At 37.2% G+C, this 12,390-nt stretch overlaps 1 protein-coding gene across 1 annotated transcript in view; it reads right to left on the bottom strand.

Moving 5' to 3' along the window:
- Positions 1-12,390, bottom strand: part of ACACB (acetyl-CoA carboxylase beta) — a 1,510,375-nt gene that overhangs the window by 392,452 nt on the left and 1,105,533 nt on the right. Inside the window, exon 36 of the mRNA XM_044068517.1 lies at positions 4,812-4,967. Coding sequence (XP_043924452.1) covers positions 4,812-4,967 — 156 coding nt within the window. The remainder of the gene's footprint in view (positions 1-4,811; positions 4,968-12,390) is intronic.

The following is a 12,390-nucleotide window of genomic DNA, read 5'->3' as shown; positions in this document are numbered from 1 at the left end:
CCTCCAGTGAGCTAATATGTGATAAGGTACCCTCACAGTCTCGGACTTCAAATTGGCAGAAAAGTTAATTTATGTGGTCTGATTCTCTATCAACCATAGAGCCAGAGATATACGATTTCACCTGGAGTGCCTTTCTTCTTTTAAGACTAGGACCCCCTGATCTGGACTCCTGTTTTGAAGATGGCTGCAGGCCCTTAGGAAAGTGTACAAAATGTGCCAACTTTATTATGTCTTGAATAGGTGTGTGGTAACCAGAAAGTAATGATAGTCAGCCTACCTCATGCCGAAACAAAATAGCAGACACCTGCTGCCTGGATGCCTCAGGACTTGATCTAAGAGTGCACATCATTGAGGTCCCCTTACATGGGTGGATACCACTGACATCAATATTTAAACTGGGGAGACCATCACACATCAATACTAAAGGAATACAGCCATCACTATCAAAAACTGAGATAATGGCATCAGAACAAGCTACCTATGAGGAAATATACAGACCGTGTGAGGGGGAGATTTTAGCTCTGGAAGATATGCTGTCATCTGAGAATGTGTTGGACTCCTTAAGGGTCAGTGCCAAAGGCCTTGGTCCAGTCTGTAGGCATCAGCGTTGGGTGCTGGGAAACTGCCTCACTGAATCAGATAGATGCGCTCAATCCAAAGGAAATTATCATCTGACAGAATACAGTTCTCCTTCCTTACATCCTTTTTGTACGGGGAACTTCACATTTCTCCTTTTTGTGAAATATCTACAGAAGACATGATCAAACCTATAGTGGCTGTGGACAAGATGCCCAGCCTTCTTTGGTTCCTGTTGTCTTGGAGTCTTTGCACTCCACTTTATAGCTTCCTGGTTGAAGCACATACAGTGAGGGCAGTGAAGGATTTTGTGGCTATGGCCCAAACAGAACAAACACTGGGGTGGAAGTTTATGTGGGATCCACTTCCTACATCAAATGAACCTAGAAACTAACTTCTGACATTAATTCTGGACATGCAAAAACTGCAATAAATATAAAAATGCACAAAACAATGGAAGACTTAAGAATGGCTCACCAAATGGGTGTTTATATGAAAATTCGAGAAGTGAGGCCTAGCTGCTAGAATAATGAACACTATGCACTTACTTGCACTCAAAACGCAGCAAGAAAAAAAAAATTAAAGCTGGCAGGGGTAGATGTCCCTTTTATGCCACTAATGTGGCTGACATCAGGTTGGGAGGGTATCCACTCAGCCAGGAAGGGGAAGGGCAAACAATCTGGAAGAAAGCCAGGCACTGTCTTCTTCTGTGGTAGACGTCCCAGTAAAGTTATCACTACTACAACAGTGGACAACACAATGAATATCTCATGCTCTCGAGGAATACCACCTTCCTTGGAAACCAGCACTTGCACATCAGGGGCTGAGGCCTGCTCAGTGGTTCTGGGCCCCTCTAAAGACAAGATGGATTTGACTCATGAGGATGCATCTGCGATTGACAGTGTGATGGCCTTCAGAAGGGGAGTGCCAGAGGCCTTGATCAAACCTGGTGCTGCATATGGGGTCTGTGAAAGCATTTCATTGCTACTGGCAACCACCAGCTGATGGGGGTCTGTCAGACACTGAGATCATGTTGTCAGCCTCCTGAACTTTGTCTGCTTAGAGCAGCCAACAGACAGATGATGAGACAAAAGAAAGAGTTAATTTAACTGTGGCAAGAAATAACTGAAGATGGCGTCAGCTGACTATCTTTTATACCACCAGAAGGGGAAAGGATTCAGTGGCCAGGAGAAGGAAAGTGAGAGAGCTGGTATTTGGACAGCCTTCAGGCAAGAGTCAGTACTGTAACAGTAAACCATGAGCATCATCTTGTGTTCTTGGTACTTAATCCTCCTCCCACTGCTTGACACAGTGAATTTCAAAGACATCATTTTCATTCTTAGCAGATTCCAATAACGCACTTCTTCAGCTATATCTTTTCTGCACTTTCTTCATAGGTTAGTAATAGACTAGCTGCCCATGTGGACTATTTTATGCCTAGCCAATTTCCCTTTTCAAAAGTGAGAATCAAACCCTGTACATTGTGTCTGTGATATGAACAACTTGACCCACAACTCCTTTCTCATTATTACTTATAGTTTCTTTGATGTTATTTTATTATATTCGCAGACCTCAGATCCTTTACTTGTTACATGTCCACTGCATACACTTGCTGGCATGAGAGAACTTTTCTGTGAGTTTGTCATCCACACTTTGGTGACATTTTGTGGCACCAACTTCGGCACAGACCAAATAGTAAGCAAACTGGATGTTTTAATTCAATCAATAAAAGTATCTTAATGGACAATCAGCTTACAGAATATATTCCTATGTTTGCTTTTTCCATAGTTCATTTTGAGTGTGTGGAGAGAAAAACAGGGAGCTTACTGCAGTTTAGTGATTGCAATTTGACTTTCATGTGTGTGTCTGTGTATTATATACACCTCTGCACTGTTTGATCAGGCATCCTTTTTGTTGAAGGATTTTCAGGTATGTAATTTTTGTTGACTATGTTGGTTATTGAGTGTACTGTCAGTCAAATGGTAATGTCAAACCAGGGAAGGAGGATTGTGAAAGGTATGAGTTTGACATGTTAATGCAGAAACATTTGGATACATCAAAAGTTTTGTCACTGGGGTGAGGAGAACTTGTGTGCAAGTGCATGCAAATTAGAACTACAGTAAGGGTTAGATAAGGGGATAGATTTTAGTGTTGTGCTTGTGTATGACTATACGTGGCCTGTGTCTGAGTGACTTGTATAGTGACAGTGTTATGGAAAAACTTTTTGTAAGGAGAGTTGTATACTAATGGTTAGGGACAGGGTAGGCACCCATTACTAAGGTAGTGCAGGGGAGGTTACAGCTTGTTTAAGGATCCAATCAATTGGAAGAGGACTTCCATTTCCTCTTGGAAGGCTGATTTCCTGAAATGGACAGCTGGATGGCAACAGCTTGCGAGTTCTGTGAAACTGAGAAAAATTCCTCTGTCAGTTCTTTAAAATTATGTATGACAAGTGTCTGCTGCTGGTTTTGATGGACATTGATTGACATACTGGGCTGTATGAGCTGAGCAACAAAGGACATCTTGAGATGCTGCTAAGGGTTTACAGTTAGAGGTGCACATCCTGACTGCATGAGCACTGCTAGATGAGAGGATGCACTCTGACACCTGATCCTCATAGGTGATCCTTGTGAAAAATCAAAGCTAGAAGGGAAGCCTCCTATTTCCTGTATGAAGTTACAACTTCATATAAAATGTCTACGTTAACCATCTGAGCTATGGTAGCATTAAAATCTGGCATCTCTGCCACTCAAGATGAAGCCCAGAAGGACATGCTAAGAACTAGCATCAAGCCTACTTTCTTAAAACATGAGCTGGGAAATGTCTTCTTTGGTCACAGAACCCTCAAGCCTATTTGTTACTGAGACAACAGAATTCTGCTCCTTCCAAGTTCTTTCTTAAGGTCATATAACCTTCAGTGGGTTCCTTGTGGCAGTGTTCTTACCTATGGCTCTTTCTTTGGGGATGGGATTCACCTACTATGGTGGATGGTGGACCCAGCTCTGAGGCAGATGTATGGCTTAGAGCCACCAGGTTTTTCTGTATCAGGTCAGACCTGGACAAAAGCTTCTGAGTTCCTGTGGTCTTTTCTTATGAAACCAGAGCAAAAATAGCATTCTGTTGTATGCTGGGGAATCTTGCAAACAGAATAAATACCTAAAAATCATAGTTTTATATGAGATCAGACACATGAGGCAACAAAGGCTTTTCAAGCCTGCTCAAAACATGCTCCAAGAAAAATTAAAAAAAAAAAAGTTTTCCAAAAATACATTCAACAGTAAAAATACAAATCACAAATATCAGACAAGAGAATCAAATATTTCCCTTAAAGGGTATTTAGATTTTTATGTTCTAGAACTCTGCAGTCAGTAATAGTAACCTGAGCAGCTTCATATACTATACCAGTACAGCAGCATAAACCTATGGCAAAAGAAAAAAACTGAATATGGCCTGACTGACTAACCTTTTATCCAGTGTGCATGCCTGCATCCATACATTGTGGTGCAGCCAAGTCCATACTGAGACAGCTGAAGAATTCTGGGAATTGGGCCAGTAGGGTAGCTGTCTTACCAGCTGATTCCCATATGTATTATAATCTATCAGTGATTCACAGGAAGAAAATCTTTATCGTCTATGCAAGAAAGTTTATGGGTACAGTACAGCAAAGCATGTCAGTCACTTTAATACTCTGACGAACAATAAGCCTCCATATCAGTCAATAACAAATAATACTAATTTGTTTGCTGGGTTCTCCTTCTGGAGAGGGATATGCATTTATAGACTACTTCTCTTCCCCACTTACTCTATTAAAATTGCATTCAAATGTAGTCATCAAGAAATACATAATAGAACCAACTTATATTTTATTACTATGATGAGACTAAAAGTAAAAACAGTATGTATGTTATATAACTTAACAACAGGATACCACTGCTCTGTGATTAAAATGTAGCAATTACTTTCTAAAATGTTGACAAAATCATTACTGATCCCTGTAAAATCTGTTTACCAAAATTGTATTTATGAACTTAATAACTTTCACTGTTTTGGCTACTGTTTAAATTTTAATTCTGCATAGGATTCCAAGGTTTGTAAACAGTGAGATAAATTACCTCAGTGACAAAGTAGGGGTTAGTTTGTAAAACAAAGTAGGGGTTAGTTTGTAAAACAAACTAGTGGTATGAATAAAAATCAACTTTCAAGTCCTCTACATCATCACCCCCAGAAAGTCTTACCTGCTTGAACATTTCGGGAAAATCATAGACATAGGTAGTGCCCAGAGACTGTGCCTGAAAGCGCTTTGACTGCAGCAGATCTTTTGTAACATATGGAGAATTAACTAACATTCCATGTAATGGCCCCTGTTTATCACCATAAGACTGAAACATAGTCTAGGGAAAAAAATAGGAAATGCAAATTAATTTTAAACACTAAAGCATTAATCGCAAGACATTTGCAAAAAATTCTTGATAAAAACTACAAGTGCTTAGATACTCCAATCTGTTATTAGCAAGAGGTGGGCACAAAGAAACCAAAAACAGAGAACTTCAGCAATTTCAGCAATGTAGGCCTTCTTTACTGTTGTACCCAGTTCTCCTTTTTGCGTTGTACCTTCATGTTGTTTCTGGATATTTGGAAAAGAAAGAGCTTCCGACAATAAAAGATAAAACTTACAAACAATTTGTTACATAAGTGAGGAATGATAAAAGCAAGGCATTTCCAAAAAATTCTTGATTAGAAATAAAACTATTTACATACTCCAATCTATGTTAAGAAGCAAGAGGTGAGCACAAAAAAGCCTAAAACAGAAATTTAGCAATGCAGTCTTTCCTTTACTGTTGTACATAACCCCCCTCTGTTTTGTACCCTCATGCTTTTTCTGGATATTTGGAAAATAAAGGACTTCTCACAACAAACAATTTATTTGTTACACAAGTACAGAAGGTCAATCAGACTGCTACAGCTATGACAGTTTAGTAGTAGTAGTACTTGAACTGCTTGCAAACTCTTTTGTAGTACATATAGAGTTATGCTCCAAAACTGGAAAGATAAGATTAAGCATTTTTATGATGTCAGAAAGGTTCTTAACAAGATTTTATTAAGCACTTCTAAGAGCTATTAAGTTGTAGATTGCTGCTACAGAGCAACAGTGAGCAGTGCTGGCTACTACAATACATCTGCAGAAATTAACAGCGAGAGTTTAACTAAACAATCCTAGCTTGGTTTGTGATTGACTGTGGAGTTGCCTGGTAGGAATAGTTTTATTTCTTAGCTCTGTTTTCCACTGTTTGTAGGAAGGAAAAGATAAGTTGTAGACAAGAAGATTTACTCTGATTTATACTTTGTTGTTTTACCTTTAATTTTCACTGTTTGTTGTTAGAAAGGGATAGATTTTAGACAGGCAAAATGTACCCATCCCAAGGGAAATATCTATAAATTTTCACAGACTTTAAAGAGGACAATCCCGAACTTACCTAAACAATCCAGTCTTGGTTTGTAATTTATTGATTTTTTTTTACTGTTAAAAAGACACATGACTATGACAGATGTAAAGGAATTCCCATTTATGTGCGACTTTCAGAACTTGTATGGTTCAAGCAACAACTTTAATTAATGCAGTATTTAGTTGCGTATTGTTTGTGTGATTTCTGTTACAGAATTTGATCTACGTTGTCCTTGAATTCTGCGGTAACTGATTTTGATTATTATTTTCTTTTAGAATTTATTCATTTGCAGCTGAATATGGATTCCTTAAACAAGTATGTCATTAATGATTCCCTGAAGCACTAATATTTTGTGCAGTGTAATAAATGCTATGTATATTTAAAGGTAACTCCTGATAACACTGGGGATCTGTGTTCCTCATATCAAAAGTTGGATGGATTTACTTACCATTATTATTAGCAAATCTAGACCTACCAATGACGATTGCATTTGTGCAATTGGCGTGGTTTGGAGAACTGGTGTTACATATATTAATAAATGGACTGGTGAGACAATGTTAGGCAAAGAGCAAATAGATGCGGCTATTGTCTATAAAGATCACTCAACCCGTATGAAACCAAACAATGCCCCTGACAGCTTTGGAATTCTGGATGCAACTATTCAGCAATCTGAGGATTCAGAGCATTTAGAAGGAAATGAAGAAAGAAAGGAAAAAGTTCACAACACAAAACAAGGAAGAAAAAGAGACCGATAAAAGTCTATAAAGAGAATACATATAACAAGGATACTGCTTTGTTATGCAACACAATTCCTGTAAGAAAAAAAATATGAGAAAGACAGACTTTGACAACATGGCTCAAGTTGTGGTTGTACAGAATCAGCTGGATGAGACTTGTATGCTTGCAAATATAATATGCCATGAAAACAGTGGCATTAATGACTAATGGTGACAAAGATTACTCCTCCGTAACAAGTGTAGCAAAAAAGTCAGGTGATTTTTTAATAGGTTGATTATTTAATTGGTTTTACTTACTTACTGTATATATAAGAAGTTTTTCAGTCTCATTCTTTGATCTGAAGAAGCAATTTTTAAATTGTGAAAGTGCATCTATCTCCACATTAAAGTTCTTTGTTTTTACGAACTTTTGGATTTTGTTTTGATTTTATTTTGATTTCAGCTGTGGAACTGTACCTGACTTTTTTTTTGCTAGACTTGGTTTAATTTTGGTTTTGGTACAGTTTTATCACTTGGAGGTGTGTTCTTTTTTCTTCTTGTTTGCTGCCTTTGTAATAAGTGATTGAGCAGATATGACTGAATTAGAAGGTGAAGATTATTCAGATCTGGTCAGAAAAGATTTTCTTGTAATTGGAGATTCAATTATTAGAGGAACTGATACTTACATTTACAGAGAAGAAAATGAACATCAAATTGTGTTATGCTTGTCAAGAGCAGAAATAGAGGATGTGATACAAGCCTTAGAATGCCTTAATGTAAGGAAGTACAGATCTGCTTTTATTCATGTCAATACAATTGATCTCATCTGCGAGGAGACACTGACTGTTAGTAGGGAACTTACAGCCCTTTTAGATAGCATAGCTTGTACGGGTGTTAGAACATATTTTTCGCAAATGACATATAGAAAGAATAGTCAGGTCACCATGAATGAAAATATTTTTGGGTAAATACTTACATGAAAAAAATGTCCCATTTTAAAATATGGAAATGTGCAGAGCATCTAAGCCTAATTTTGGACACAAATGTGTTCAGACAGGATGGTGTGCATTTGTCAACATCAGGGAAAATAATTTTTGCCACAAATATTTTGCAATATCTGATAAACTGAAGGAAGGATTTTTGCCAGGTTGAAAATTTAACAGTTCACAGACAGCAGCATTTGATGTATTTCTGATGGTTGTATAGGAGCATTAACAATAAATTTTTTTATTGGAAAATTTGCTACAATCTCACAAGGTTGATGTTGTTATTGTTTGTGAAATACTGGTAAAAAACAATGACTGGAAACTAGTTCTGTCAGGGTATAAAAGTTTTTTACTGTAACAGACATTCTAAGAAAAAAAATCAGGTGGAGGTATTATGACAGGGATTAGAGATTAGAGATTAGAGATGTATGTAGTTATGAGACCTGTGATTACTACTTGTCCCAGTGATAACACCATTACTATAGGTTGTGTAACTGTGACAATAATGACAACCCTGGAACATGTAACAATTGGAGTGTGTAGATCACCAAAGTTAAACGGTGATGACCTAGAGGAATTCATACATTTCTTGCATGAATCACAGGAGCGAAGAATAGCAGTGGCTGGGGACTTGCATTTACCAGAAATAGATTAGAATAATATTGATTTAACATCATTAGTGGGGAAATTGTTCACAACATATGTTCAGGAACAACAATTGCTTCAGACTGTTAAAAAACCTAAAAGGGAACAGAACATACTACTGATTGTGCTCACCATTAACGTGCAATGACCTTGGGGTTATAAAGGTTAATTTGTTGCTAGACAATTCTGTCAAACTGACATCTAAACCAATGAACAGAAGATAAATTACAGATTATATGAAAGTAAAACAGTCACTATGTAAAACTAATTGGAGTGATGTGTTCAGTGGGAAGACAGCAGAAGAACGTGGAGAGCTTTGAAAGAGAAATTGTTTGAGTGTAAAAAAAATCAATAGATTAAAAAAATGTTTAAGATCAGGATCTAGGCATACAATATCAGGGTGATATATTTCCATAAGAACAATTTACCTGATTAAGCTGAGCGATAAAAAATATTGGAAATGGAAAAGAGGTCATACTACAACCATAAAAACTGAAACAAACAAGCTGGACAAACAAATTAAGCATGGTGTGAGACACGATCAAGAAAATTTTGAAGAACATTTTTATAAAGATATTGAGCATAAAATGAAACCAGTTTATAGATACATAAGATGTGGAAGGAGTAAAGACATACAAATCGATAAATTGTGTGTATATTCTAAAATTTATTCTCAGACACAACAGATTATAGACATATTTACAAACTCTTATGCAGAATAGCTTGGTTCCACAAACAAGGTGATAAGATGTCCTAGTGACATCCAGCTAACCTCAGATAGTGAAATCCAATTAGATTACATTGAAAAAAGAACTATGTAAAATGGATTCAACAAAACACAGGGAGGAGACAGAATTAGTAATAATGACATCAGAACAGTTCAGTAAGAACCATTATATCTATTATTTACTAGGTTGTATAAATATGGGGAGATTCCTCAAGATTGGGGACATGCACTTCTTAAACCCATCTTTTAAGGAAAGGGGAGTAGGATAAACCCAGAGCTTGAGTCTACTTTTATGTTGTGGTAAAGTAATGCAGAAGGTAATATTGGTTAAGTTATTGTCAGAATCGGAAAGGCTGGGACTTGAAACCATATATCAGCATGCATATGTTGAAAATAGATCTATTACCACCTGTAACATGATGTTCTATAACAATAATAATAATAGCTATGAATGAAACATTGTGCTGTGATGTAATTTATATAGATTTAACTTCAGCATATGACAGGGTCGTACACAAAACACTGATCAATAAATTAGAACAATAACACATTGATGTATTCTTGAAATGCTGGTAGCTACATGGCTTACAAATAGGACATGGCAAATATCATACAGTAATTGGAAAGATGAAATTCTTGGTTACACTCAGGATGTCCCACAGGACTCTGCCTAGTCCCTTACTTGTTTATATTGTATCTTTCAGACCTTTTCCATCTGAGGTGTTCTGCAGTCTGTATACAGATGACCTGAAAATGGGTAAACTGATCACATGTGTTACAGATAGGGCATGTCTGTAAAAGAACTTGACTAAATCAACCATTTGGCCATAGGAGAATAATGTTGTTGCGACTTTTGGCTTTTCCCGGTTAGGGGTCACCACAGCAGAACTCTGGTCCGCTAATGATTGGCAGTTGATTTTTACATACCAAGTTGCCAGCCCTGATGCACAACCTTCAACGAAGGTAAGCCCATTCACATATTTTTAAGAACAGCCTGGACACTTGATATGGGAACAAGTGTTCTAGTATACTGGCAGGGTAGAAGGGCATGCTACTCTTGCTTGAAATAATTATGTATGTACTGTATGCATGTTTTAAATATTGTACACTTCACTCTGCCTCACTTTTAAATGAACTGTGGCAGAGTAAGGTGCCTTAACATGTTTAAAAGGTGTTATTTCCTCAGAGGGGCACTTTCTTCTGTCTATTGTCTGTGTGGCAGCACTAATTTATTTTTAAGGATTTCAAAGCTATATAACAATTCATACTACTACACTTTGTTTTCTGCAACTGGCAGTATACAGAACAGATAAACATCCATGCACTACAAAGATTTACGACTGCGTCTCTCCAGTCATAATCTTTATTCTGTTTTCCCAATATGGATGCCAAGATTCTCATGAGGTGAGTTTCCTGACATCCACATATCAAACACAAAACAAGTTATGACTGGTGACTCTATCATAATTCTTTATATGTTAAGCATATAAACACTTCCCACTTTCCAACTCTTTTCAGGATATTTACAAAATCCAAGCTACACTACTGCTCTGAACTTTGACAAACTGCATTTTATGAAAAACTATCTAGTTATCCACGTCAATTTAGCTACCATGGTATAATCACTATTAAGAAGTAAAGAAAAGAAAAAGGCCTAGGTAAAAACTCAGGAGAATATATATTGAAGACTGAGGTAACTGCTAGTAATATGGGCTACTAAATACCAGCAGCTTGAGATGCAATTAAATGCCACTGCAGCAGTCTGTCAGCTCAAATGGAGGTTTTGTTAAAGATGGCAACATCAGCAATGAAGCTTGGGGGTCAGTCACACTCACCAGAAGACATGGTATGGGGTATGGTCACCTGTGTGTCAATCAAAGAGAGATATGATGCTTTAACCTTCTACTATTATGCTGGTGGAGGGTGAGATATCACTGGCAACAGTACTAAAACAATGCAGACATCTTCAGAAGTATGCACGTGGGAGTTTATGTATCCAGGCATGCTGTTACCTCTGCGCGATTCAATTCATGCTTACATTCTCCTGAATTTTGGGAGATAAACCCTGCACCTGTCCAGCTATGAGTGAATGATAAACCCTACACCTCTCCAGCTATAAGTGAATGATAAACCCTCGACCTGTCCAGCTATAAGTAAATGATAAATCCTGCACCTGTCCAGCTATGAGTGAATCCTCCCCCAGACCATTACAAATGCATTTAAATTATTACATGGATGACTGAAGAGAAGGGGGGGGCAGTAGGTCAATACAGGACTGATCTTACTAATCAGTGGTGGGTCATAAAATAAAAAGAAAAAAGATGTAAAAATGAAAAGACTAACAGCAGACAGCCTTATATATATATATATATATATATATATATATATATATATATATATATATATATATATATGTGTGTGTGTGTAAGTGTGTAAGTATACACACATACATATATACATGTATGCACACATACATATATACACTAAGCAAAGCAATAGTACAGATTATTCTGAAGAAAAGTGAGAATTATAAATTAGATGAAAATATATTAACTGTTCAATCCCTTCTCCCTACATCAGAGTAGAACATTTTGTATATACCACTCCTACATGAATCTCAGTGGAAGCTTCACTTGCTGTTGGAATAGACACACTGGTTTTGTCAATCCAAGTTAATAAGTCCTATCATATTTCTCCTGGATAAATTGATGAGATCAACAGTACAAGACTACCAAAGTTAAAGGAGTACAGCATATAACTGCCAGGAGAGATATAACTGTGAAAAAAATATATATTTTTTGCATAAAAGAATTGACAGTAAGGGAAATGGTTTTGTAATCTTATATAATATAAAGTTGAAAATACAGAAAAAAAAGATTAAATGTGTTGAAGAAAGTTTAATTTTTTTTTCCAGTATGGTAATCTTTTTTACTCAACACATATGTTCAGGCCATAATACAACTCAGAAGCATAGCTGGTTCCCAGTGCCCTGGGCTTATTTACAGTTAGATCAATGCCCCCCTCCCCCCAGCTCAACCACTGAAGAGCTAAAAAACGTCCCTTCCACTGGCACACCAACCAAGTTGCCAGATATATTATACACACACACACACACACACACACACACACACACACACACACACACACACACACACCCCTTTCCCCAGCCATTCGGGTGCAATTTCTGTGCCCTGCCCACAATCCTCCTTCAACATATTTCATTAAAAAGTCTTCTTTTAAACTGTAGAAAACTGTCTGCTACAGTTTACACCCTGATGAATGGAATGCTACGGCAC

This window comes from Protopterus annectens, chromosome 4.part0, assembly GCF_019279795.1.
Source record: "Protopterus annectens isolate FY-2018-M chromosome 4.part0, PAN1.0, whole genome shotgun sequence".
Lineage (NCBI taxonomy): Eukaryota > Metazoa > Chordata > Ceratodontiformes > Protopteridae > Protopterus > Protopterus annectens.
The sequence above is the reverse complement of the archived record's forward strand: the minus strand, read 5'-3'. Positions and strand labels throughout refer to the sequence as shown.